This window comes from Pan paniscus, chromosome 17 (genome assembly GCF_029289425.2).
Source record: "Pan paniscus chromosome 17, NHGRI_mPanPan1-v2.0_pri, whole genome shotgun sequence".
NCBI classification, from domain to species: Eukaryota; Metazoa; Chordata; class Mammalia; order Primates; family Hominidae; genus Pan; species Pan paniscus.
In genome coordinates, this window is record NC_073266.2 from 41,070,802 (window position 1) to 41,098,171 (window position 27,370).

General features: G+C 45.6%; 1 protein-coding gene across 6 annotated transcripts in view; it reads right to left on the bottom strand.

Annotated features, from left to right (window-relative positions):
• The window catches only part of ANKRD29 (ankyrin repeat domain 29), a 67,000-nt gene extending 43,593 nt beyond the window's left edge, over window positions 1-23,407 (bottom strand). For 2 of the 6 annotated variants that reach the window (XR_609176.4, XM_055102420.2), the window contains exons 1-3: window positions 23,185-23,403; window positions 9,932-10,042; window positions 7,031-7,129 (exon numbers count right to left, since the gene is read on the bottom strand). Coding sequence is in view for 5 of the 6 variants with exons in the window: in XM_055102420.2 (XP_054958395.1) it covers window positions 7,031-7,129; window positions 9,932-10,042; window positions 23,185-23,205 (231 nt within the window). In the remaining variant the exon portion in view is untranslated. Of the gene's footprint in view, window positions 1-7,030; window positions 7,130-9,931; window positions 10,043-23,184 lie in introns of all 6 variants that reach the window. The other 4 variants (XM_003830289.7, XM_003830288.7, XM_008955749.4 and 1 more) reach the window with 3 other exon arrangements.
• Window positions 23,408-27,370: the final 3,963 nt, after the last annotated feature.

Here is a 27,370-nt window from a genome sequence, read left to right on the forward strand (position 1 = left end):
TATGGCAAAAGACGTGATTAAGTTAAGGATTTTGAGAAGAGCTTATCCTGGGTTATCTGGGTGGGCCCTAAATCTAATGACAAGTGTCCTTCTAAGAGTGAGGCAGAGGCACTACTCACAATAGCTAAAATGTGGAAGCCACTGAAGTGTCCATCTATGGATGAGCAGACAAGCAAAATGTGATGTATCCATACAATGGACTATTATTTAGCTAAAAAGAAAGGAAATTCTGACATATGCTACAACATGGATGAGCCTTGATAACATTAAGCTAAGTGAAATAAGCTAGTCATAAAAGGCCAACAACTATATATGATTCTACTGTGATCTTTTTTTTTTTTTTTTTTTTGAGACAGAGTCTTGCTCTGTCACCCAGGCTGGATGGAGTGCAGTGGTACCATCTCGGCTCACTGCAACCTCTGCCTCCCAGGTTCAAGTGATTCTCATGCCTCAGCCTCCCAAGTAGCTGGGATTACAGGCGTGCACCCCCACATCTGGCTATTTTTTGTATTTTTAGTAGAAACAGGGTTTCACTATGTTGACCAGGCTGGTCTCAAAGTCCTGGCCTCAAGTGAGCTGCCCACCTTGGCCTCCCAAAGTGCTGGGATTACAGGCATGAGCCACTGCACCCAGCCTGCTGTGATATCTAAAGTAGTCAGAGTTATAGAACCAGAAAGTATGATGCTGGTTGCCAGGGGCTGGGGGAAGGGGAGTATGGGAAGTTATTATTTAATGGATACAGAGTTGTGTAGTTTTACAAAATGAAAAGAGTTACAGATGGGTGATGATGTTGGTTGTACCACATTATGAATGCATTTAATAAGACTGAACTGTACACTTAAAAATGGCTAAGAGGGTAAAGTCTACATTATGTGTATTTTACCACAATAAAAAACAATAAATTTTTTTTTGAAGTGAGGCAGAGGGATATTTGACCCAGAGAGAGGCCAATGTGACCACATAGGCAGAGACTGGAGAGCTGTGGCGATGAGGAGAGAGTGCTGACAGCCACCAGGGGCTGGAAGAGGCAAGGAAGGGAATTCCCCCAGGAGCCTCCAGGGGCAGTGCGGCACAGCCCACACCTTGATTTTGGACTTCTGGCCTCCAGATCTGAGAGAATAAATTCCTGATGTTCGAAGCCACCTAGTTTGTGTTAATTTGTCACAGCAGCCCTTGGAAACTCAAGATATTTGGTATAGTGTTTGGTAAACACTAGCATTCATTAATACAGGGAAGAATTCAAATTACAAATTTTAGTGCCCCAGAGTGGAAGACTACTTGTACAAGAAGGAAAATAAGTAATTCACCCACAAACTTCTCCAATTGCAAGCCCAGAGTCAAAATGAGCTCAAAACATTTCTCAAAATGAGACATAATAACAAGAAACATCCTGATTCTAAAATTTAAACTGATCATGACATTCTGAGACACAGTTTTTAGCATCCTCCCTTCCTATCTACTTTTACAAGTCTACTCAAAGATTGGTACCCAAATCACTGTGTAATATGAGCAAAATCATGAACCATTCTTGTGGGCAACATACATTTTTCCTATACTCTTCACTTCTGAGCTTGGAGCTTGGGACAAAGCTAATACCACACCTTACCAGACACAGTGAAAAGAAATCCCTTTTTCCATAGTTTACCCAAAGCTGTTAAGATGGTAGGTCTCACTCATGTGTGAAAAGCTGAGGACAGCCTGGCCTATAAGCTAGTGATCATGCTTAAAACTTGTTCTTAAGGGCCTGGGTGTCTCTGTGAATATGTACGTGTGTGCATGCATGTGTGGGATGGGAGTGGGGACAATAAGACCCACTGAGACAGGCAGGATCCACCCACTTGTTTGCCTGTTTTTAAATGTGGTCTAGAAAAAAAAAAGCCCCTTACTCAAGCTGTAGCTTGCCTAACTTCTCACTGATGGCAGCGGTGGCCTGTCTGGAGCAGCAGCTGCGAAGATGCAGGCTGCCACAGGGGAGGTGCAGCTGGGGCTGCATGCTCCTCAGGTCCAGTGGGAGCTGGAAGCAGGTGGGGGCCCCATCCCCTATTGAGTTGGCTGTGCGGGAGCAGCCATGCCCAGCTGCAGCTCCGGTTCTGGGCATCCCTGTGCTCTCTGGGCCTGGGAAGCCCCCATTACCCCCACAGGCTTGGAAGTGCCTGCTCCTGCTCCCTGGCCTCTCCCCACTCCCGGCACCTGCTCCAGTGCGGAGCAAAGCTGTAGCCGAGCCTGAGTGCTGTCTGTCATGACCTGGCTAGGGGAGTGCATGCTTGAGGTGTGTATGCTTGAGGTGGTATTGACATGCCAGCCTTGCCCCCCAACCTTGGCCCCCTCCGGACTTTGGGTGCTGACAAGCACAGGAGGGAGGCTGAGGGGCTGAGGGCAGCTAGGTGTGGGCCTGTAGGCGCCCCTTGGCAGGAACAGCCTGGGTGCCGTGGATGGCATGTTGATGGTGGGAGGCAGACACGTTCCCACCCATGGCTTCCCATGGACCAATCAGCACACACTCCCTCCTTTCTGAGCCCATAAAAACCTCTGACTCAGCCAGATTCAAAAAGATGTCCCGACTACCAGCTGCTGGAAGGATCTACCCATTGTGGGTCTCCTGTCCACTGAGAGCAGGACACAGAGGTCAGGACTACCAGCTACAGGAAGGAACTACACACTGTGGGTCTCCTCTCTGCTGAGAGCTGGACCCAGATATCGGGACTACCAGCTGCGGGAGGAGCTATCCATTTTGGGTCTCCTCAGATCATCAGGATGACTTGCCTGCGGAAAGGCGCTACCCACTATGGGTCTCCTCTCCACTGAGAGCTGAACACTTGTTAGGATGACCTGCCTGCAGAAAAGAGCCACCCACTTTGGGTCTCCTGGGAGGTGTTCTGTCACTCAATGAAGCTCCTCTCCACTTTGTTCACCCTCCAGTTGTTTGCATACCTCATTCTTCTTGGATGCGGGACAAGAATTTAGGACCTGGTGAATGACCCTGTTTATAACACAAACAGGGCTGAAACACGCCTTCTGCTTGCCACATTGCAGGCAATGAGGAGAGAGGAGCTACAGGCAATGAGGAGAGAGGAGCTACAGCCCTTTGGGGAGCCCAGACCTAGGGGCTCCCTGAGCCAGGGCTATGATATCCTCTTTGGGGCTCTGCGGTTCCTGGCATCTCCAAGCTCCCAGGCACCACTACATTCCCTGGTGCCTGCAGCGGAAGCCACTTGCGGTACACCTGGTCCAGCCGCAGCCTCACACAGAGCTGGCACCTGTGCCAGTGCCTGGAGCTGCCTGCCTCGCCACAGCTGGCATGCCTGGTTGTGTGCAGTGGCTGGACCCCATGCTTGCTCACACACCTGGCTTGCCCTTGGCAGGCATGGGATCTGGGCTGGTAGGGTGAACCAAGTGCAACCTGCTGGGCCAAGTGGGCAGAATGAGCCCAACGGGCCTGAGCAACACTTGGGCAGAAGGCGCTGCTGCTAGCCATGGAGGTTTCCAGCTGGCAAAGTGACACCCTAAGGATCCTGTGACAGCCAATCAGCAACAAAAGACCCAAGAAACTATCCAGAAGTTCTCACTTTAGGTGGGTAGGGACTTCCTGGGGCCCTGCATGCACAGTTAGACTTAAACTTCAACTTACAGTCACCTCTTCCTTATCTTAATGCTAAAAATCACAACTGAAGGTGGAGATTTAAAATGCTAATCTTACATGCAATGATTAAAAAGCATATTGAGCTAATGTGCAAGTGCTACAGAAACCCCTCCTGTACATGCCCTGACTAAACCCTTCCCTGTAAAAAGACCCTATAAAACAAACTCACATACTTCTCTTGGGGAGCAGGCAACCCTTTTCCTTTCCATAAGGGAACCTGGTTCTCTTATGCACAAGTTAAACAAACGTTCTCTTTGCTATCTGACAATCTCTTTTGACTTCTATCCTGGGAGATTATAAGAATCTAGGGTGCTGATAACACCACCACTGAGGGAGAACATGTAACACCTTCCTAGTCAGATATAACCCACATCAGGCTGTGCCCTCAGCCAGACTCTGTCCCAGGAAGGCACAGGCATTGTGACCATTCACAGGGCCTTTCTGCCTGCAATGCAGGTGTGATTTTCTCCTTGGTTCCCACAGAAATAAGTGGGAAGCATCCTCCCACTGCTTTGTTACAGTTGAGGATGCTGGGTTCTGGAAACCTTAAGGAATCAATAGTTCTGGAGGAAGAAACTTGGCTAGAATAGGAAAACTCTCACCTTCTCAATAGATATTAAATTTTAGAGACTACCAAAGGTCTTTTCTAGAAGTTGTTTCTTTAGTAAGATAAATAATTTGTTTTTCAATAGGCTTTCTTGGTACATTAATTACATAAATCATTATTAGAGCAGTTTGAGCTGATTTTAGAACATACATACTACTATTAATCATTCTGTACCTCAATGCAGCAATCCATAAATAGGAGCTATACCTTAGTCTGGAATGTGAATAAAAGTTTTAAATATGTGTGCCTTACTTCAGGGCTTCATGCCAACTGTATTTGCAACTCCTATGCCTGAGAAGTGTCATCAGCCAATTGTGGGTTCTTTAGAGCAATAGTGTTTCAGGAACATTAGTTTCCAGTTTGTCTCTCTAGCAAGCTCTGTGTATCTAGAGAGCTGACCTAAGCAAGGAGTGGCAGGTAGTTTTTCAGGAGACAAATATTCTGATATTGCAAAGTGGATTAACAATGGATCAAGGCAGAAGTCTGCCATAGGAGTAAGTTTCAAAGCACTGCAAGGCACTCTTTTAGCTTCCAAAACTGGTACAGGAGGTTGGGGTCTGCCTTTGGCTTGGCAGCCCTCTTGCCCCAGACTGACACAGTCTCAGGAAATTCAGGGACTGCCAGGAACTTACATAGCACCATCATTTGAGCCACACAGGTTACCTTTAAGCTGAGTACACTTTGGTAAATCTTCAAAGGCTTTTGTTCTCAGTGCTACGAGAGTTTTCATCTCCAAGATTAGTTGAGCAATTGGAACCAAATGGATAAATATAAAACCACAGAAACCATAGACTGGCTAGAAATCAAATACTTCTCTCTTCTTCTAGCTGCTTTTCTCAGTTGTTTCAGAGAGATTTTTGTGCATGTGCAATTTGTCCTTCAGGATAAAGTTTTTAAAGTAAACCAGATCCGGACCATATTGTTTTTATTAGAGAAAAACTGTCTTTAAAGCTGTAATAAACAAAGACTATTAAGCAGAGAGGAAAAATGAAAAGATTAAAGTAATTTTAAACTATAATTCTAAGTGGGTCCAGATATTTTCATCCCACAGGAAAATTAAGTGCTGAAGTGAAAATGACCTCAAACAACGATCTAGTATTATGGAAATTGCACCAAAGAATCTGTTTGTGAGAAGACTGCATTTGCTGTAGTCTCTTTAAACTGCTCCTCTCAATAGACCAGGCCTGTTGATCCAGGGCTACAGAGACCCAGTCCCAGATTCTGCATGTCACTCTTTCATGGTCCACAGCCAAGGCCTCCAACACCCAGACGGGTGGTGGGAAGGACATCTGGATGTGTCTTGGAACTCTATTTTTGAGTCAGGGTCTCTCTGCATCGCCTAGGCTGGTAGTACAATCATGGCTCACTGCAGCCTGTAACTTCTGGGCTTAAACGAGCCTCTAGCCTGAGCCTCTCAAGTAACTGGTACTATAGGTGTAGACCACCACGTCTGGCTAAATTTTTAAATTTTTTTGTAGAGATGGGGTCTTGCTATGTTGCCCAGGCCTATGTTACACCTGGAACTCTTGACACAGTCCTGAGACCTGATGTGTCTTAATTTGCTCCACTCAGAGGTGACGGTCCAGGCTGGAAGAATGAGATATACGATATACTGGCTTGATGAAAGTTTGGTTGGTGAATTGTCTTTCTAAAATGTTGCAAGGCATGACCTGGGATAAAATAAGGCTGGACCAAGGAAAACCAAGTGGTTCAGTCTGGACTTGCCCAGGAAGCCCATCTCAGGTCTGAGTCAGTGTGAACTGAGAGGTCAGATACACTCTAGGGATGACCTGAGCGTGTGTCTCCATAGAGATTAGTTTACCAGGTCCTGGGTCAGCTTGGAAATATATGGATGGAGCTTTCTCAGAATTGAGCCCCAAAGTATGTTAAAATGTCCCAGCCTACGCAATCCCGGCACTTTGGGAGGCTGATGTGGGCAGATCACGAGGTCAGGAGATCGAGACCATCTTGGCCACCATGGTGAAACCCCATGTCTACTAAAAATACAGAAAATTAGCTGGGCGTGGTGGCACACACCTGCATTCCCAGCTACTCGGGAGGCTGAGGCATGAGAATCACTTGAACCTGGGAGGTGGAGGTTGCATGAGCTGAGATTGCGCCACTGCACTCCAGCCTGGGCCACAGGGCGACACTCCGTCTTAAAAAAAAGTCCCAGACTCCCTTCTGCTTCTCTAGATTAGACCAAGAACGGATCCTCAAGCGAGACCAAACTCCCAAGATTGTCCTTGAATGAAGTGTGGGAACAGGCTCACATTTTTGTCCAGTGTTGACCCATACGGCTTTTTCCAGGAGAGCTTATTTAATTCATGGCCAGTTAGAGAGCAGTCCTTTGAAAACATGGTTTGGGGAGGATGATTGAGACATCCTAGCAAGTGAGCCTCATTACAAATAGGCCAGTGACTCAACTCTTCTAAAAATATAATGATCTATATGAAAATGCTATAAATCCTACAGTATTTCATCCCAAGGGAATAATAAAGAACTGATTTAAGCTTGACAAAAAAAAAAAAAAAAAGTGTGAGTGTTTATAGGCAGGTGGTAAGAGGTTTGGTTACCTCAGATATGCCCGACAGGCTACGCTCAAATGCATTATAACTGCTAGTACGTCGCTGGACCTCATTGTAGGTACAATAAACTCTGCAATGGGCTTTAATGTGAGAGAAAAGCAATGATGGCTCTTGTCCCCCATACCAGTTCACTATCATGAAAACTTCAGATCTCTGAGCCTGGTCATTTTTCTTCAAGTGCAAAGCCTGACCTACCTCTCTCTGGAGATTGATGTCTGCTCCTTGCAGAACCAGTTCCCTCACACAGTCTATGTGGCCAGCGTAGGCAGCAACCATCAGGAGTGTGGTGCCATGCTGGATGGAGGAGAGACAGATGAACAGTTAGGCCACTGCTATGTCAGACAGAAGGGTCCTAGAGAAGATGCTGCAGAGACGTCAGCTCTACTCAGAACACATCCAAGGGCAAAATTCCCTGCAGTGATAAAAGTGGTCATGAATAATCTCATCATGCAGCCTAGATGGGAAAAAGCAAAGTGACAAATTGCTGAGGTTGGAATTTTCGATGTAAAAATTCACTTACTTCCATTACCTTCAGAAGCACAGTCCAAATGAACCATAGTTACTGCATTTTAAGGCAGCGATGATATAATGCTCTCATTTTATGATTCCTATTAAATGATTCCTGAGCCAAAACATTGCTATTAATGCAAAAGAAAAATTAAATGGTACCATCTAATTTTCCATATTTAAGAGTCTTCATCTTCAAAATGATTCAGGTAAAGATGTATGGCACCAGGTGAAATGAGAGACTAGAGAGTTGAGAGTCAGGAGCTGTGGGGGCTAAACCCAGGTAGCTGTCACTGACCAACAGTGTAACCTGGGCAAGTTGCTTACAATTACTTGGACTCATTTATTTCATTTTTAAAATGAGCGGTTGGATGGGATGATCACCAAAGTCTGTCCCAGCTTTAAGATTCAAGGACTTGAGGTGTACCATGTGATATGGACCCTCTAATTGAAGTGGGCATTTGCAGTTTGACTTACAGTTGTTTTCAAGCACTTGAAATTGTAATCTTAGCTACCACCTCTGCATATTCAGCAACCTGCTGCTCAGAAGTGGATGATGAGAGAGACAGGTGACTCTGCACACAGGGGAGGCTCATTAGGTATAGGGTAATTAAGTGAATTTTGGAGGCTTCGTGTTATTTTCATCTACGGAATTTTGTAGGAAGGCAGTATTGCTGAGTAGTCACTGACAGTATGATCTTGGGCACATCATGTAACCCTTCAGTCTCATTCTCTTCATCTGAAATATGGGGGAATAATAAAAGTATCCACCTGATTAAATTAGTGAATGAGATAAGTCAGGCAATATGGTTAACATAGTAATGGTAGATATTCGTTCAGTAAGCGTTAGATATTAAAATAACATTATGATAATTCAATGTTAGGCTGTCATCTGGCTTTTGTTGACTTCTGTCAATGGCCATGCTAGTTTTGTGAAAGTCTTGTTGGCTTTATGTAAAAAGTACCGGTAAAGTAACGAAGTAACGAAGTAACAAAAAGCTAATGGCTTCTTAGTGGTGCTCTACGGTATTTTTTTTTTTTTTTTTGAGTCAAAGTCTCGCTCTTGTCTCCCAGGCTGGAGTGGGATGGCATGATCTCAGCTCACTGCAACCCCCGCCTCCCAGGTTCAAGTGATTCTCTTGCCTCAGCCTCCTGAGTAGCTGGGATTACAGGCGCCTGCCACCACACCCAGCTAATTTCTGTATTTTTAGTAGAGGCGGGTTTCACCGTGTTGGCCACGGTGACAACTGGTGTTTCTGCCCTACAGTTTTCCCACTGTGATGTAGGAACCAGCCCCATAAAACCCAAATAAGACCAAGATGGCCAGTTCACAGATGCCCAAGACCTGACAGCAGCCCGAGTTCTGGCAAGGAACAGATGGTACATTCAAACTGGGATAATTGGAAGAAAGTGTAATAAAGAGACTATTAAGCTGAGGCCTGGGCGTAGGGCATCTACAAAGAACAGCACAGTACTGGGATCTAGGAACAGTGGGGGTCCATGACCAGCTGAGGCCTGAAGGTGCCAGGGGAAGGGAGCGGCTCCCAGGATGCAGAGAACAGTGGGGCGCTGCTGCCAGACAGAAACAGGGAGGGCGGTGGGCTCCCTGATGTCCCTCTCCTCCTACCCTCTGACTCCTGCGATGCTCCTATGGGCCAAACACAACTGGAGGCCAGAGGAAAGCGAGTCTGCTGGAGCAGTACATACAATTCAGACTGTGGGACTAAGAGCGAGAAGGGTGTGGAGTGGGTCTGGAGGTGTAACCAAAGATATCCCGTAAACCAAAGATATCCTGCTGTGATGCCCCCACGGGGCCAACGGGGGCAAACTGCTATTTCACTTTTGGGCTTGTGGTAGATTTCAAATTTGTACAATAAAAGCTGGAAATGGCACACCCTGTTTTCAGGAAAACAAAGCTCCTTTGAAACATTTTAATTCAGATCCTAAAATCAAAACATCATTGCTTGCTCCCTTTCCTCATTGGAGGTCCTCTTGGTCCCAGAGATGAGAAGTCTTGCAGAGGACAGAAAAACGACTGCCTCTAGCTGGGGACGGAAAAGCTCTCTAAGTGGTATCTGCCGGTGGGCAGTAGTATCTATTTTTGTTTCCCTTTTTAAATTGCCAATTAGTGTATTTATGTTTGCAAGAGGTAATGAAAGGATAAAAGCCTGGGGGAGGCTTCAATTTTTGTTTTCTCATCCTTGTAGAAGAAACATAACGCCCACATCCATGGCAGCCCACTTGTGCTCTAAATTATCTCCATCTTTTCATGAAAGTGGTTGGCTTGAATTCTTTCACTAAACAGGCTTTTCTTCTTGTAATCTGCCAATTCTGATTCCCAGTGAAGTGCCTCTTTCCCTATTGTGGTTGCCTTCTGTTTTATGCATTTCATTGTTTCCTTTTCTTTCTGACTTCCCCCAGCATGTTTTTAAGTTCACCACAGTAGCTTGGATGTTTTAAAAAGGATAAAGCAAGGAAACACATGAAAAAGTAAATAAGCATTGTAAAGGGGAATGTATTCCTGAGGTGCTCCTGTGCCCACAGAGGGCAATGGTGCACGCTGGGCATGCATCTACCGAACCATCGTACGCTGTCTCTGCAGTCCACGTCCACCCGGCCGCTGTTCAACAGCAGCTTCAGCAGCGCCAGGTTTCCTCTCCTGGCTGCCCAGAATGCAGCGTTGGCAAGTGGAGTTTCCTTCTGCAAGAACAAAATGAAACAGGATCTTAAAATTGATGTCAGTTAACATGACTGCTGCTATGCACATAGATAATAACATTCAGAAAGAAGAACATCCAGATGTGTTGCATCATTTGAAAGACTGCTCCGCCAGCAATAGACAACTGTAATAACAGAATGAACTCTGTTGGATTCCAGACACCTGAGCCACCACATGGCTATGAAGAGCAGTGTTGTTGATAATCCAGCACTATTAATAACCTATTTCCCACTAATGTTCTCACTTTCCTGCCTCTGTTGTGTTTTTGTTCATCCAGTTTCCTTTTTGCTTGAAATGAATTTTCCTCCATCCTTCAAGGCCAAGGCTCTGCTCAAATGCTATTTCCTCCTGGAAACATTCCAAATCTTTCCTCACCTCTAAGTGGGGCAAAATTTCTCCCAATTCTGACCTCTCAAAGGAGTTTACCTGCCCTTTTCCTAAGCCCGCAATGCTTTCTATCTGATTCCAACCACCTGTGTGAATGTTTCAATTTCCCTCCACCTAATTTTCTTTTTTTGTTTGTTTGTTTTGTTTTTGAGACGGAGTCTCACTCTGTCGCCAGGCTGGAGTGCAGTGGTGTGATCTTGGCTCACTGCAACCTCCCCCTCCTGGGTTCAAGTGATTCTCCTGCCTCAGCCTTCTGAGTAGCTGGGACTACAGGCGTGCGCCACCATGCCCAGGTAATTTTTGTATTTTTAGTAGAGACAGAGTTTCACCATGTTGGCCAGGATGGTCTTGTACTCTTGACCTCGTGATCCTCCCGCCTCGGCCTCCCAAAGTGCTGGGATTACAGGTGTGAGCCACCGTGCCTGGCCCCTCCATCTAATTTTCTTTGCTTCAGCTGGAACTTGCCAGAGGTTTGACTTGAGAACAAGGAACTTAGGGCAAATAATGCCATTACATGTCCTCGTATGGATCCTTCATTCCACTGTTGGATCATTTTGTTTGTTTGAGACAGGGACTCACTCTGCTGCCCAGGCTGGAGTGCAGTGGCATAGTTATGGCTCACTGCAGCCTCGACCTCTCAGGCTCAAGCCATCCTCCCACCTCAGCATCCTGAGTAGCTGAGACCACAGGCGCATGCCACCATGCCCGGCTAATTATTTTATTTTTTGTAGAGAGGTTCTCGCTGTGTGGCCTAGGCTGGTCTCGAACTCCTGGGCTCAAGCAATCTACCCATCTCAGCCTCCCAAAGTGCTGGGATTACAGGCGTGAGCCACTGCACTGGGCCTACTGGGTTATTTTAAAGCTACAAAGTTAATTTTGGAGCCATACCTATGGAAAGCATGGAAGTGGAAAACAGGTCTTCTAAATGGGTGGCAGAGCTGACTGCAGTACAATCTTCTTCTCTAAAATAATTGATATGAGTTTGTAGAGAACAGTCGACGAGAGGGAAGAACTGGCTTTGGGACCAGACAGCTCACCCCAGCCCTGGACAAGTAAGTTGGCCCTTGGGAATCTCAGTTTCCTCTTGCTTAGATGGAGATCACAGTACCTGCCTTGAAGTTGACGGTATTAAATGATGCTGATTTTTGCCTAATATTGTACCCAACACACCATAAATGCTGATTAAGTGCCAGTTTCCTTTCCTCTATTTACTTTTCTTTACGAAGTCAGAATCAATAGGCAAAATTAAATCCAGAGTATTGGTACTAATAAAGAATTTTGATGGTCTTAGGAAATTTTATAAAAGTATTCACACTGTTTAATAAAAGCATTTTTTGTGAGTTGGTTTAAAACATCTACGTGACTCAAAAGGCCTTTTGCATAATATGCCTTTTAAATATATTGATATCGTATTAAATACAGTGCTTTTTCTAAGTTCAAAAGAAAATACCAACAATTTCAGCTACTCAACAAGCCCTCTAAAATGAAAGGACAGTGGCAGCAGTATTTGTGGGTGTGAGGATTTCATTTCAGAAGTCCTTCAGCACATACACAGGCGTATGCCCTTGTGCATACCTGAATGAGAGAATGGCAGGGTGGAGAGTGATAAGCTAACAGCAAACATACTTTGAATAGTTTCCTGGCTCATTTAGAAGGGAAAAAAATCACCTCCAATTTCAGATGAACAATTTGCCTTTCCTGAACGTGTAAATTTTGCTGTCCTGGAGTTTTCAAGGCAAACCGCAACCATGGTTTTCACACCAGCATTGCAGCTTAGGCACCAGGCTGGGTCTAATTTGTTCCAGCTGTCAGTAACTAGGCAAAGAAATGGCAAGGGAGGTTTGACCTGTATAATGAATCACGAAACAAAGCCTTTTAACAAAGAGATTGCACAAGGCCAAAATTAAGTCTGGGAGGGTGAATCAGGCAGACAATGTAATATGCACCAGGGAACAGCTCTGCTAGCTTTTCCTGAAAGGTAAACACACAAGAATGATAAACTGTAATTCATTTTCAGGGACTCTGTCATTTCACTTTAACCCCAAATACCTTCAAAAGACCATCTGCAAACAGCAAGTGTCTATGGTCATAACAAGATCTCTAGTTGGGGCCTCTCCTCCCTTTAGGATGGTCTTGGGGATTCCTCTCCAGCTGGGCTGGCCATCCTGGTTTTCTATAAGGTTCTAGAAACCGAGCTTTGTGAAAAGTTATAAATATTTCATTTTCCTTCAAGGGCTTAATTTACTAAGAGGCAGCAACAGTGGGAATGGGGAGATTAGACAGACCGGAGACATTTTAAGGAGCTAAACTGCACAGCCTTGGTCTGTGATTGTATGTGCAGGAGAGGAGGGAATAGGAAAGTGGATTGACTCCTGATTTCTGGTTCCAGTGCCTGGCTGATCTTGGTGCCAATTCATGAAGATTGGAAACACCGTACGAAGGACAGGCTTTGGGAAAAAATGATGAGTTCAGGGTTGGACATGGTGGGTTTCAAGTGCCTATGGGGCATCTAGGTGGCAATGTCTAGCAAAGAAATGGGCAGGTGCTCCTGTCACCCGATGGCCGGCACATTTACTGGAGGTCAGGAATCTTGAGCTAATGCTCACTCAGTGCAAAGTGCTTACTCTGGACCACGTGGCGTATCTTCTGCATACACTAGCTTATTTCATCCTCATCCTTGCTCAGTGAAGTGGGCACTGGGATGATCCCATTTTACAGATGAGGAAAGTGAGAAATGGCAAGTCAGGCTTCAGCAACAGGCAGTCTCTTGCTTGAGGCTGCCCTTTAACTCCCCATCACACTGTTCTGCCTCCTGTGGAATTCTTCTGTGGATAGCAAGGAGTAAGGCAGCAGTGACCCCCAGTGACCTCCTTCCTATCCTCCATCCCAAGCTCCTCTCCGGCTAAGATGGAAAGTCCCCAACCTTCCTTCTGTTTGGGGTCTATACACATCACATTCCCTGGATAACTTCCAAATCTCCTCTCAGTATGATATGCACACAATCATAAATGGTGTGGAGAGAGATGGGGCCAGTCCTCTAGCCTTTAAAGGAGACAGTGCACGTGAAAATACATCACAGAAACTGTAAAGCACTTTACCAAGCATGCTATTACTATTTCACCGCTTTCTTGATTTTTCTGATCTCTACAATAAAACCAAGGAGCTTCTCTCAGGCTTGCTGGTTCCAACTTTATAAGTAACAGCAAGGACAACTAAGTTGAGATCTTGCTCTATATCAGGCAGTGTGCTAAACAATTTACTGCTTTAACTCATTTAATTCCAGGAGCAGCCCCATGAGGTAGTACAGTCATGTAATATGTAATGATAGGCTGCATATATGATAGTGGCCCCCTAAGATTATGATACCATTTTTTTACTGTACTTTTCTACATTTACATGTGTTTAGATATGCAAATGCTCACCACTGTGTAACAATTGCCTACAGTATTCCATTCAGGAGCATGCTATAGAGTTTTGTCACCCAGGAGCAAGAGGCTACACCATAGAGTCTAAGTGTGCAGTCGGCTACACTCTCTACGTCTGTAGTAAGTGCACTCTATGATGTTTGCGCAATGAAAGAATAACCTAACGTGCATTTCTCAGAATGTGTCCTTGTTGTTAAGTAATGTATGACTGATATAACTATTCCCATTTTTTCTTTTTATTTAAGATGGAATCTCACTCTGTCACCCAGGCTGGAGTGCAGTGCCATCATCTCGGCTCACTGTAACCTCCGTCTCCTGGGTTCAAGCGATTCTTCTGCCTCAGCCTCCCGAGTAGCTGGGATTACAGGCACCTGCCACTACGCCCGGCTAATTTTTGTATTATTAGTAGAGATGGGTTTTCACCATATTGGCCAGGCTGATCTCGCACTCCTGACCTCGTGATCCGCCCATCTTGGCCTCCCAAAGTGCTAGGATTACAGGCGTGAGCCACCGCACCTGACCTATTCCCATTTTTTCTTTTATTTTTTACTTTTTAAAGGAAGGCCCCTCCCCTCGCCTCTCCTTCTCTTCCCTCTTCTCCCCTCCCCTCCCCTCTTTTATATGGAGTCTCGATCCGTTGCCCAGGCTGGAGTGCAGTGGCGCAATCTGGGCTCACTGCAACCATGCCTGACACTGACCATGCCTGGCTAATTTTTGTATTTTTGGTAGAGCTAGCGTTTTGCCACGTTGGCCAGACTGATCTCACACTCCTGGCCTCAAGTAATCCACCTGCCTCAGCCTCCCAAAGTGCTGAGATTACAGGCATGAGCCACCATGCCTGGCCTATTATTCTTATTTTTAAGATGAGGAAATTGAGCATAGGAATGAGTTAGTCAAGGTCACGCAGTAGGGACCTTGGCTCATCCAAATAACAGAGCCGGGATTTAAATCCAAGTTTGGGCTGGGTGCGGTGTCTCACGCCTGTAATCTCAGCACTTTGGGAGGCCCAGGCGGGCAGATCATGAGGTCCAGAGATCAAAACCATCCCAGCCAACATGGTGAAACTCCATCTCTACTAAAAATACAAAAATTAGCTGGGCATGGTGGCACACACCTAGTCCCAGCTACTTGAGAGGCTGAGGCAGGAGAATTGCTTGAATTCGGGAGGCGGAGGTTGCAGTGAGCCAAGATCATACCACTGCACTCCAGCCTGGTGACAGAGTGAGACTCCGTTTCCCCACCCCCCACAAAAATAAATAAATAAATAAATAAATAAATAAATAAATCCAAGTCTGGACTGGACACGGTGGCTCACGCCTGTAATCCCAAGCACTTTGGGAGGCTGAGGTAGGCAGATCACTTGAGCTCAGGAGTTTGAGACCAGTCTGGCCAACAACGTGAAACCCTGTTTCTACTAAAAATACAAAAATTAGCTGGGTGTGACGGTCCACACGTGTAATCCCAGCTACTCGGGAGGCTGCGGCAAGGAATTGCTTGAACCTGGGAGGTGGAGGTTGCAGTGAACCAAGATGGCGCCACTGCACTCCAACCTGGGTGACAGAGCAAGACTCTGTCTCAAAAAAAAAAAAAAAAAAAAAAAAAAGTCTGATAGTCTGTTCGGGTCCAGAGTCTGAGATCTTACATTTTACACCTTGTAGAAAATTGAGTGCAAGCTTCCACATTTGTCATTTTCTTCTCTCCCTACTTGCCCCCTTCCATTTACTGTCAGAATTTTGGCGAATACACTGCTCATCTGTACACTTCCAGAAATTGTACAGGAAGGAAGGGGAGAGGAAACACAGAGGAAAATTTATTTGTACAGAACTGGAATTCTAATTAAAAGCTAAGAGGGGGTAGAAATTTAAACTATTAGTTTAAAAAAGTTTAGAGTAATGTGGACTTCAATTGTACACTTATTAATTCAATCAAGAGAATATTAGCTCTACTCAATAATGAATTTCTATGATATTAGAGGTGACATAAAATAAAGATGTAGTGATGGATTGCAAAGCTATATGCAGAAAGATGTTTTTGAGACATTACCAGCTATTCTAATCCATTGTCCCACTTTGTGCTAAGTATTTACAATTTTCAGAATGCTTAATAAACATTAAGCCTGTAAATCAAAAATAAAATTTTAAGCCCCCCCACTGACTGAGTGAACCCCCCTCTTGGCCCAGGGGATCCCAAAGAAAACCTGAAAAGTTCAGGCCATGACAGGAAGGGAAGTCTGATATATCTCATTACACTTTACTCCCTTTGGAACTTAGGTGCAACGATTAACCAGCATTAATATTAAAATATAGTTCATAAGATTCACAAAACAGACTCTTTGTAGAATAAGATACCCACTCCAACCTGGCTGGGGTATAGTATCATATGACAGCAGACCCTGAAGGAAATATGAAATTCTTTTTTTTAATTTTTTTTATTTTTTGAGACGGAGTCTCACTCTGTCACCCAGGCTGGAGTGCAGTGGCGTGATCTCGACTCACTGCAAGCTCTGCCTCCCGGGTTCAAGCGATTCTCCTGCCTCAGCCTCCTGAGTAGCTGGAATTACAGGCACTTGCCACAACGCCTGGCTAATTTTCGTACTTTTTAGTAGAGATGGGGTTTCACTGTATTAGCCATATTGGCCAGAATGGTCTTGAACTCCTGACCTCAGGTGATCCACCCGCCTCAGCCTCCCAAAGTGCTGGGATTACAGGCGTGAGCCACCATGCCCGGCCTCCTTTTACTTTAAAAAATAATTCTCTGAGTTTCGTTTTACTTTAAAAGATAATTCTAACAAACACGTGTCTGTGTTCTCAAGCAGAAGAGATTAGGAGTTGCCAGTTGTTAAAGGAAGTTTGCTGGAGGCAAAGTGGTACCAGTGAGAAGTCACTGATAACAGCTTGACGGAAAAACCATCAAAAGTAGATACAAAGGAGTCATGTAGTTCAGATGCAAGCAGCCCTACATACTTTGATTCTGAATCATCAAGAAGAGCCTAAATTGTGACTTATAATGCTCTATTTATTCTTCCACAGACTCGCCTAACAAACCAGGGCCTTTTTACACGTAGGCTTTGGAGACCCAGAGCCTAGGGCCTGTGAGTCTTTCAGGAGCCTATGAAAATGAAAAAGTTAATCTGTGTTTCCCAAATCAAAGTTAATAAATATTCAATTAAATAGCTACAAAACATAACATCCTGTCAACTTTATTAACTGCTAAATTTGGTATTCATAAAATACTGATGCCACATGAAAATCATTTGTAGGTCTGATTTGCTCGCTGCATGAGTTACTGACCAACTATGACAACTGCAGGAAAATGGACAAAAGGTAAATTAAATGAGTAACTTACAGCTAAATCATTTAAAAAGCAGGGTCACAAAATCCTTTCAAAAATTTTACAATAAAAAGTCTCTTTTATTATTGTGGCCGTGGGTGCATTTTAATATGTTTGATAGGATGGGAGGTGGATAAAAGAATGTTGCTAATGCAAATCTCAGACTGGCCTGGGACTCTGCTCTGGACAGACCTTCCCTCTGTGCCTTCTGGAAGTCCATTTCATAGTAAATCAACTCCTCTTCATCCTTTGCCTAGCGCAGAGCACTCCCTCTCTCCCTGCCTCAACCTCCCCAGTGCCTGCTCCCGGTGGAAGCAAGGCCTTCTCCCACATCGGCACTGCAGTGAATAGGCCCACCTGGCTTCCAGGCCACTGCCCCTCCATCAGGGGTGCAAATCTCTGCTCCTTCAAGACTCAGGTCGTCCCACCTTCCTATCCTCTACCTCACCTCACCTGGCAGTTGTCACCTCCTTATCGTTCACCACCTGATCGTTTTTCCTTATTCATGGAAAACGTTGGCACCTGGCTTGGCAGCCTCCTTTCTACCTACCCCAAATCCTGACTTCATCCTGGGCTTCACTTTACAAAACATCCACACTCAACCTCACCTCCTTTCCCTTTACCCCAATGGGAGAGGTTTCCTTCTGCCATTCTAGCTAATTCCACAGCGAATGGAGCCCAGCTCAGGCTCACTGCCCTCAACTCCCTGAGAAATTCAGTCACTCAGCAAAATCATCCCCAAGCCTTCTCCTCATTCCCTATTATGATTTAAAAATACTTTAAAAAATTGAGATATAATCTACATACATAAAATTCATCCTTTCAAAGCATACAATCCAGTGGGTTTTGGTGCAATCATAAGGTTGCACAACCATCACCACTATCTATTCCAGATCATCTACCCATCAACAATCACTCCCCATCCCCTCCTCTTCCCCAGACCCTGGCAACCACTAATCGACTTTCTGTCTCTATGGATTTGCTGATTTTGGACATTGCATATAAATGGAATCATACAATATATGGCATTCTGTGTCTGGTTTCCTTCACTGAATATGTTTTTAAGTTTCATCTATGTTGTAGCATGCATTAGTGCTTCATTCCTTTTTATGGCTGAATGATAGTCCATTGTACAGATTACCATGTTATGGATTGTGTTCCTCCCCAGATTCATATGCTGAAGCCCTAACCACCAATGTCTTGCGAGCCCAATCCCCTGCCCGAGTTGGTCCAGAAAGCAGGACCCACCACTCAGTGAGTTCAGAAGGCAAAGCACTGAACCAAAGAGGATTATTCTCAAACTTTAAGTTGTAATAATATTTGCCTTGCTAGGTATTGGACTTGCTTGTGACCTGTCATTCTTTTCTTCCAATTTCTCCCTTTTGGGGTGGAAACATGTATATCCTATGCCTGTCCCACTGTCGTATTTTAGAACCACAAAACTTGTTTGAGGACTAGGCATGGTGGCTCACACCTGTAATCCCAACACTTTGGGAGGCCAAAGCAGGAGGATTGCTTGAGTCCAGGAGTCTGAGATCAGCCTGGGCAACACAGGGAGACCCCTATCTCTACAAAAAATAAAAAATATTAGCCAGGCATGGTGGTGCAAGCCTGTAGTCCCAGCTACTCGGGAGACTGAGGCAGGAGGATCACTTGAGCCCAGGAGGTCAAGGCTATAGTGAATCGTGATTGTGCCAGCCTGGGCAGGCGACAGAGTGAGACCCTGTCTCAAAACAAAAGCAAAAACAAACAAAAAAAAACTTGTGTGATTTCACAGGCTCACAGCTAGAGAAGAATTTCACTTGGGATGAATCATACCTTGAGTCTTACCCAATATCTGATTTAGATAGTTAGATGAGACTGTGGATTTTAGAGTTGATGCTGGAACTAGCTAAAACTTTGGGGACTGTTGGGATGGAATGAATATATGTTGTACGCAAGACAGACATGCCAGGAGGACAGGGGCTGAGGACTGAATGTTTGCATCCCCCCAAAAATTCACGTGTTCAAGTCCTAATGCCCAGTGTGATAATTTTAGGAGGAGAAGTCTTCAGGAGTCAATTAAGTTTAAAAGAGGTTGTGAAGGTATAGCCCCCATGATGGAATTAATGCCCTTAAAAGAATTAGAGACACCAGGGCTTTCTCTCTTGGTCATGTGAGGAAACGGGGCATGCACAGGTGGCCATCTGTAAGTCAGGAAAAGAGCCCTCACCAGCCACCTTGATCTCAAGACTTCCTAGCTCCAGAACTGTGAGAAATAAATGTCTGTTGTTTAAGCCTCCCTATCTATGGTATTTATAATATAAAACACTTTTTTTTGTTTGTTTTGAGACAGAGTCTTACTCTGTCACCCAGGCTGGAGTGCAGTGGTATGATCTTGCTCACTGCAACCTCCATCTCTAGGGTTCAAGTGATTTTCCTGCCTCAGCCTCCCCAGTAGCTGGGATTACAGGCACCCGCCATGACGTCCAGCTAATTTTTGTATTTTTAGTAGAGATGGGGTTTCACCACGTTGGCCAGGCTGGTCTTAAACTCCCGACTTCAGGTGATCCGCCACAGCTTCCCAAAGTGCTGGGATTACAGGGATGAGCCACTGTGCCTGGACCACATTTTGTTTTTATCATCAGTTTATGGACATTTGGATTGTTTCCACTTTCTGGCTATTATGAATACTATTGCTATGGATCTTTATGTTCAAGTTTTTGTGTGAACACGTTTTCATTTCTCTTGGGTATATTCCTAGTAGTGAAATTGCTGGGTCATGTGGTAACTCTATATTTAACTTTTTGAGGCTGGGTGCGGTAGCTCATGCCTGTAATCCCAGCACTTTGGAAGTCTGAAGCAGGTGAATCACGAGGTCAAGAGATCGAGACCATCCTGGCCAACATGGTGAAACCTGGTCTCTACTAAAAATACAAAAATTAGCTGGGCATGGTGGCGCATGCCTGTAGTCTCAGTGACTCAGGAGGCTGAGGCAGGAGAATTGCTTGAACCCGGGAGGCAGAGGTTGCGGTGAGCTGAGATCGTGCCACTGTACTCCAGCCTGACGACAGAGTGAGACTCCATCTCAAAAAAGACAAAAAAACAAAAAACAAACAAACAAAAAAAACTTTTTGAAGAAAGACAAGCATGGTTTTAAAAATGACTGCATCGGCCGGGCGCGGTGGCCCACGCCTATAATCCCAGCACTCTGGGAGGCCGAGGCAGGCAGATTACCTGAGGTCAGGAGTTCAAGACCAGCCTGGCCAACATGGTGAAACCCCATCTCTACTAAAAATGCAAAAATTAGCCGGGCGTGGTGGCACATGCCTGTAATCCCAGCTACTCGGGAAGCTGAGGCAGGAGAATTGCTTGAGCCCGGGAGGCAGAAGTTGCAGTGAGCTGAGATCGTGCCATTGCACTCCAGCCTGGCTGACAGAGTGAGACTCTGTCTCAAAAAAATAAAATAAATAAATAAATAAAAATGACTGCATCACTTCATACTCCTACCAGCAATGCATGCAGATTCAATTTCTCCACATCCTTGCCAACATTCGTCATTGTCTTGCTGATTAAAGCCATCCTAGCGGGTATGAAGTGGTATCTCATTACAGTTTTGTATTTGCATTTCCAAGACCATGGCTAATAATGTTAAGCATCTTTTCAGGTGCTTACGGGCCATTTGTAAACTTCTTGGGAGAAATGTCTATTCATATGTCCACTTTAAAATTAGGCTTTGTCTTTTTATTGTTGAAGTGCCTATCATCATTTAAAGATGCTCAAGTCTCTACCATTTTAAAGCAAACAAACACTTGGTCAATTCCAGATCCTTGCTGCAGCCACTGTCTTTTAAAAAGAATCTCTGGGTTGGGTGCCGTGGCTCATGCCTCTAATCCCAGCACTTTGGGAGGCTGAGGCGGGCGATCACGTGAGGTCAGGAGTTCGAGACCAGGCTGGCCAACATGGCGAAACCCCGTCTCTACTAAAATTACAAAAAATTAGCTGGGCTTGGTGGCAGGCACCTGTAATCCCAGCTACTCAGGAGGCTGAGCCAGGAGAATCGCTTGAACCTGAGAGGCAGAGGTTGCAGTGAGCCAAGATTGCGCCACTGCACTCCAGCCTGGGTGACAAGAGCAAGACTTTGTCCAAACAAACAAACAAACAAAAATCTGTTTCTTGCAGAATTTCTTGAAAGAGTTCTCCACACTTGTGGATTCTACCCACTCTCTTTCAAGCTATTGCAATCTGGCTCCTGATCCTAACACCACTGAAAGTGCTCTTGGCAAGATCACCAGTGCCTATTCTGTCACTAAATCCAATGGACTTTTCAATTCTTTGTTTATTTGTTTTCCCCGTGGCATTAATAAACATCAAGGTCCTCTTCATCTTTGTTGAAAGATTAGAGATGCTTGGTGTAAGTGACAGCACTGCTTCTGAGTTTTCTCATTCGTCTCTGGCTGCTCTTTCTCAAATCTTCTTCAAGATTTTGTCCTCAGTCCTCTTATTTTCCACCTTTATATGGTTCCACTGGACAATCATGTTCATTCCCATGGGTGCCTACTTAACACGCTGACTCCTAAATCTCATCTCTAGCTGCTGCCCAGACTTGCCTCCTGGGATCGAGGAGAGTATATCTGTCTAATCAACATCTCTGCTTGGATTCCCATCTATCCTCAAAATTTATCCCAAACCAGACATTTTATCTTTATCTCTCTTGCCTTCCCTACTGAATTATGCCGATTTAAAACTTTTAAAGTCGGCCGGGCGTAGTGGCTCACGCCTTTAACCCCAGCACTTTGGGAGGCCAAGGCGGGTGGATCACCTGAGGTCAGGAGTTCGAGACCAGCCTCGCCAACATGGCAGAACCCCGTCTCTACTAAAAATACAAAAAAATTAGCTGGGCATGGTGGCGCACGCCTGTAATCCCAGCTACTCTGGAGGGTGAGGAAGGAGAAATAGCTTGAACCCGGGAGGCGGAAGTTGCAGTGAGCTGAGATCACACCATTGCACTCCAGCCTGGGCAACAAGAGCGAAACTCCGTCTCAGGAAAAAAAAACTTTAAAGTCATTCACATTCGTCTGCTTCATTCCATTCTCACCACCTATGCACTGGTCCTGTACCATTTCTTAAAAAGGTGACAACATCTTCCAGCTCCAACCCTCTTCTCCAAACCTAGCCAGAGATCTTTGCAACATGCACATCTCGCCATGTCACTCCTCTGCTTACATGAGCTATTGTCGGCAACGGGATTACAGTGGCTTAGGAGTCAGACACACCTAGGTTTCAGTCTTAACACCATAACTTATTGGCTGCAAAACCGTGGGTGAGTTAATTTCTCTATATCTTAGTTTTCTCATTTGAAAAAAAAAAAGAGCCACGAAGAGCACCTCCCACAGGTCTCCCCCAGGGTTGAGACCATACACATCATGTCCTTGGTTCAGAGTCAGGCACATTTGAACTGTTTAATACATTTTAACTACTATTTTTATTAAACCCTTTCAATCGAGGCAAATCAACCTCTTTCATCCTAAAATGTGGGGATTAGATGGAATGACTTTAATCAACTCTTTTGAGACAAGACCCCTTTGGACCCTGAAGCCTCCCTGGGTGCTGGCCACCCCTCCGGGGAGGAGGCATCCGTGGGTGCAGCTGGTACTCCTGCATGAGGACGCAGAGGGTCAGGGTCGGGGACTCCTTCTGCTGCAGGACAGCGCTGACCCCAGGCTTCTTCCCCGTCCCTGACCCGTTACCCGGCGACAGTCCCCGCCGCCCCGTCGCCGGGCACAGACTCAGCCGATCCACAGCCATGAATGCGAAGCCTCTCAGGCAGGGCAGGCAGGCAAACCGCAAACCCACAGGGCGCACCCAGCCCCGCCGCTTCCTCCCGGGCCTCGCCCGCAGCTGGAGGAGAGAGGAAGGAGGAGGCGGCGGGCAGCGGGCAGCGCCCACCCCATCCCACCCCACCCGGCCCCAGCCCCGACCCCGGAGTCCCGGTCGCTCACCTTGAAGGACATCCTGCACATGTCCGCGGCCGCCCGAGCGGAAGCCGGCGCGCTTTGGGCCCGGGGCGCCTTGTCCTCCCCGGCCCTTCACTCTCCCGCGGCTCTCGGCGTTCCGCAGAGGGGCGGCCTCCGACGCCGCGCGCTCCCGCCGCCCGGCCCGGCAGCAGCCGCCGCACACAGGGCCGGGCCGAAGGGGCGGCGCGGGGGCGCGCTCCGCTCGCGCGCGCGCACACTACACATGGGGTGTCGCGTAGACGCGCTCCAGGACCTGCCACACACGCGCGTGCACAAACACCCCAAACTCCGCACGCACTGTGCACTTTCCACACACGTCCACACTTCCACACTCACTCGTCCACACATACACTCCAAACTCCACACACATTGTGCATACGCTCCACATTCCACACACACAGAGGTTCCACATACATACTTTCCACACTCACGCCCACTCACCCGCATGTACTCACACACAGACTCCATACATATCCTCCCGAATAGACTGGTCTGCCCCAGAGGACTCCCAACCTTCGTTACAGCACAACTATTATAATGATGTAAAAATGAAGCTTGAGGAAAAAATTCATCCAATAGCTATTTTCGTTATAATTTCTTTCTCGGTTTCCTGAGAAACTTTTTTCTCCTGGGGAAAATATCTAGGAAACAAACCTTTTGATTGCACAAACAATAAGTGGTCTTTTCCTTTTTGAAGGGCAAAGGCCAATTTTGGAATAGACTCATACCCCTCCTCCTCCTCCTCGTTACTAATCCAGCAGTTCCCTCCTCCTCTGGGTCTGATGCTGCAGCCCTGGAGTATTGCAGTATGTGTGTCCACTCCTGCTGCCTGCCCAGGATTGGTTTGGGCGAAGTAAAACTGGGAGTTTTAAGTATAAACGGCAACAACAGCTCTTTGAGAGCATTTTAGAAAAGTTAAGGTAAAAAAGTAGCCCAGGCATAGTGGCTCACGCCTATAATCCCAACTCTTTGGGAGGCCAAAGGCGGGCAGATCACTTGAGTCCAGGAGTTCGAGATCAGACTGGAGTTCGAGATCATGGCAAAACTCTATCTCTACTAAAAATACAAAAATTAGCCAGGCGTGGTGGTGTGCACCTGTAGTCCCAGCTACTCGGGAGGCTGAGGTGGGAGGATAGCTTGAACCTGGGAGGTTGAGGCTGCAGTGAGCCAAGATTCGGTCACTGCACTCCAGCCTGGGCAACAGAGCAAGACTCTGCCTCAAAAATAAAAATAAAAACAAAACAAAAAAATAGTATAAAAGTGGATGTCTTACCCCCTCAAACTATAAGAATCCACTCATTCATTCTCCCCCTCCTTCCCTCTTCTCAATTAAATTTGTAACGAATATTTAATTTAAAAGGTAAAAAACAATTACAAATAAAAGTTAATAATAAAAATTAAAATGTTTAACCTTCATGGATAAATTGTATTACTTTGTGCTTAAAACAACTTTAAATTAAAAACATTCTGAACTTTTATAGAAAATTCCAATTTTAAAAATAAGGACTCTAAACATTTTCCTTGCTTTGAGTGCCTATAAATGACACAGTTTTTAAGTTGCCACACAACATTATTATATAAAAATCAAGCATCAGAGGTTTTGCTTTAATAGTTTTTTGTTTGTTTGTTTTTTCTTCTCAGACGGAGTTTCGCTCTTTTGCCCAGGCTGAAGTGAAGTGGCATGATCCTGGCTCACTGCAACCTCCACCCCCGGGGTTCAAGCATTTCTCCTGCCTCAGCCTCTCAAGTAGCTGGTATTATAGGCGCCTGTCACCGTGCCCAGCTAATTTTTGTATTTTTAGTAGAGACAGGGTTTCGCCATGTTGGCCAGGCTGGTCTCGAACTACTGACCTCAGGTGATCCACCCGGTTCGGCCTCCCAAGGTGCTAGGATTACAAACGTGAGCCACCGCGCCTGGTCTGCTTTAATAGTTTTGATAAATAAAAGGGAGAAAGGAAAGAACTAATATTTTGAGTGTTTTCTAGGTACAAGGTGCTTTCCTTATAAACATTTTATGGGGTGAGTACTAACCCATTCCACGGATGAAAAAACTAAGATTCCGAGAGATTGGAGTAATTTGCTAATAAGTGATAGGGCTAGGTGTTTGTCTAGCTCCAAAGCCTGTTTCCTTTCCGTTACACTTGAGCTCAAAGCTGCTTTTCTCTGGCCAGGGTGCTGATGGGATTCTTGTCAGTCTCTGGAAAGAACGTGCCTAACACCGTCTGACGCACGCGGTTCAACTCATCTTCATATAAACAGCTCTGAAATGGAACAAAGCTCTCATGGTCACAACAAGCAATTCTTTCTAAAATGGTCCACTCCAAACTTTAATAGTGACCCACTGGACCTAATGCAAAATTTAATCTGCACGGCCCAGTTTTCTTATCCAAACATCTTCTCACTACCCAAACAGAGCCTCTCCATCCTTGTCATCCTGTCAAACAAAAGCAATAAAGGAAAAAACTAATATTTTGAATGTTTTCTAGGTACAAGGTGCTTTCCTTATAAACATTTTATGAGGTAGGTATTATACCTATTCCATAGATGAAAAAACTAAAGTTCTGAGAAAATGGAATAATTTGCTAATAAGTGATAGAGCTAGGCGTTTGTCTAGCTCCAAAATCTTATCACTGCTCTCTTCCCACTACGGCTCTCTTTTATCTCCTCTCTTTTGTCTGCCAAATCCCAACCTACCCAGGGTGTTACCCCCAGCTCAAGTTCCTCTTCCTACACCCTGGTTCTCAGTCATCTTCCTCCCAACTTTGCTGAGCTCTTGCCACGGTTCTGCTCTACACCACATCCATCAACCCTGATTCCACAGGGTCTGGTATTGCTCTCAGTTCTACTTCTGTTGCTTTTGATTTCTTCAGCAGAGTTGAAATTCTTCAAGGCCAGGCCCTGTGTCTTATGTATCTTTTATTTTCCCCAGGGGCTAATTTACGGCTGGAGGCATGGTAGGTGGTCAAAACTTATTCATCATTGAATTAGTAAAAGAGTCAGGGGGTTGTGTTATCCAAATCTACCAAGTCAGAAGGCCCACTCTTATCCACAGACATGCATTACTCAGATGCACAGACATCTGTGTTGATCTCAAATGAGGCCATAGTCATTGTCACCTTCTGTTCACACCAGCACAGACCTTGATCTGTTTGGCCTCTATTTTGCACTGTCCCAGTTGATGGTCCAACAGGATTTGCCCTCGACAGAATTGAGAAGTAGGTCAATCTGGTCTACTGAGCTTTCTTTTTTTTTTCTTTTTTCTTTCTTTCTTTTTTTCAAGACGGAGTCTTGGTCTGTTACCCAGGCTGGAGTGCAGTGGCATGATCTTGGCTCACTGCAACCTCCACCTCCCGGGTTCAAGCGATTCACCTGCCTCAGCCTCCTGAGTAGCAGGGATTACAGGCACAGGCCACCAAACCCGGCTAATTTTTGTATTCTTAGTAGAGACGGGGTTTCACCATGTTGGCCAGGCTGGTCTCAAACTCTTGACCTCGTGATCTGCCAGCCTCTGCCTCCCAAAGTGCTGGGATTACAGGCATGAGCCACTGCGCCCAGCCTACTGAGCTTTCTAACACCCTTTTTGTAATCAGGCTCCTTCATCCAACTAAGAGTTCATGCTGGACATCTTTTCTGTCTTTATTCTCTGTCTACTTCCCCATCCCACATCTTTTAAAATTTTTGTATCTATTTATTTTTTATAAGGATAGGGTCTCTGTCACCCAGGCTGGAGTGCAGTGGCAGGATCACAGCTCACTGCAGCCTGGAATTCCTGGGCTCAAGCAATCCTAATGCCTCTGCCTTCTGAGTAGCTAGGACTACAGGCACATGCCACTATACCGTCTAATTTTTAAAAACATTTTTTTAACAGATAGGATCTCACTATGTTGTTCAAGCTGGTCTTGAACTCCTGGCCTCAAGCCATCCTCCCACCTCAGCCTCCCAAAGTGCTGGGATTACAGGCATGAGCCACCATGCCCAGCCCTTGTTTAATTTTTAATTTTTATTTAATTTTATTTTTTAGAGATGGGGCATCACTATGTTGCCCAAGCTGGTCATTAAGTCATAGGCTCAAGTGATCCTCCCTGTCAGCTTCCCAAAGTGCTGGGATTACAGGTGCATGCCACTATGCCCAGCTTCCACCTCACATCTCCCAGCTAGTTAGCTCCGTCTC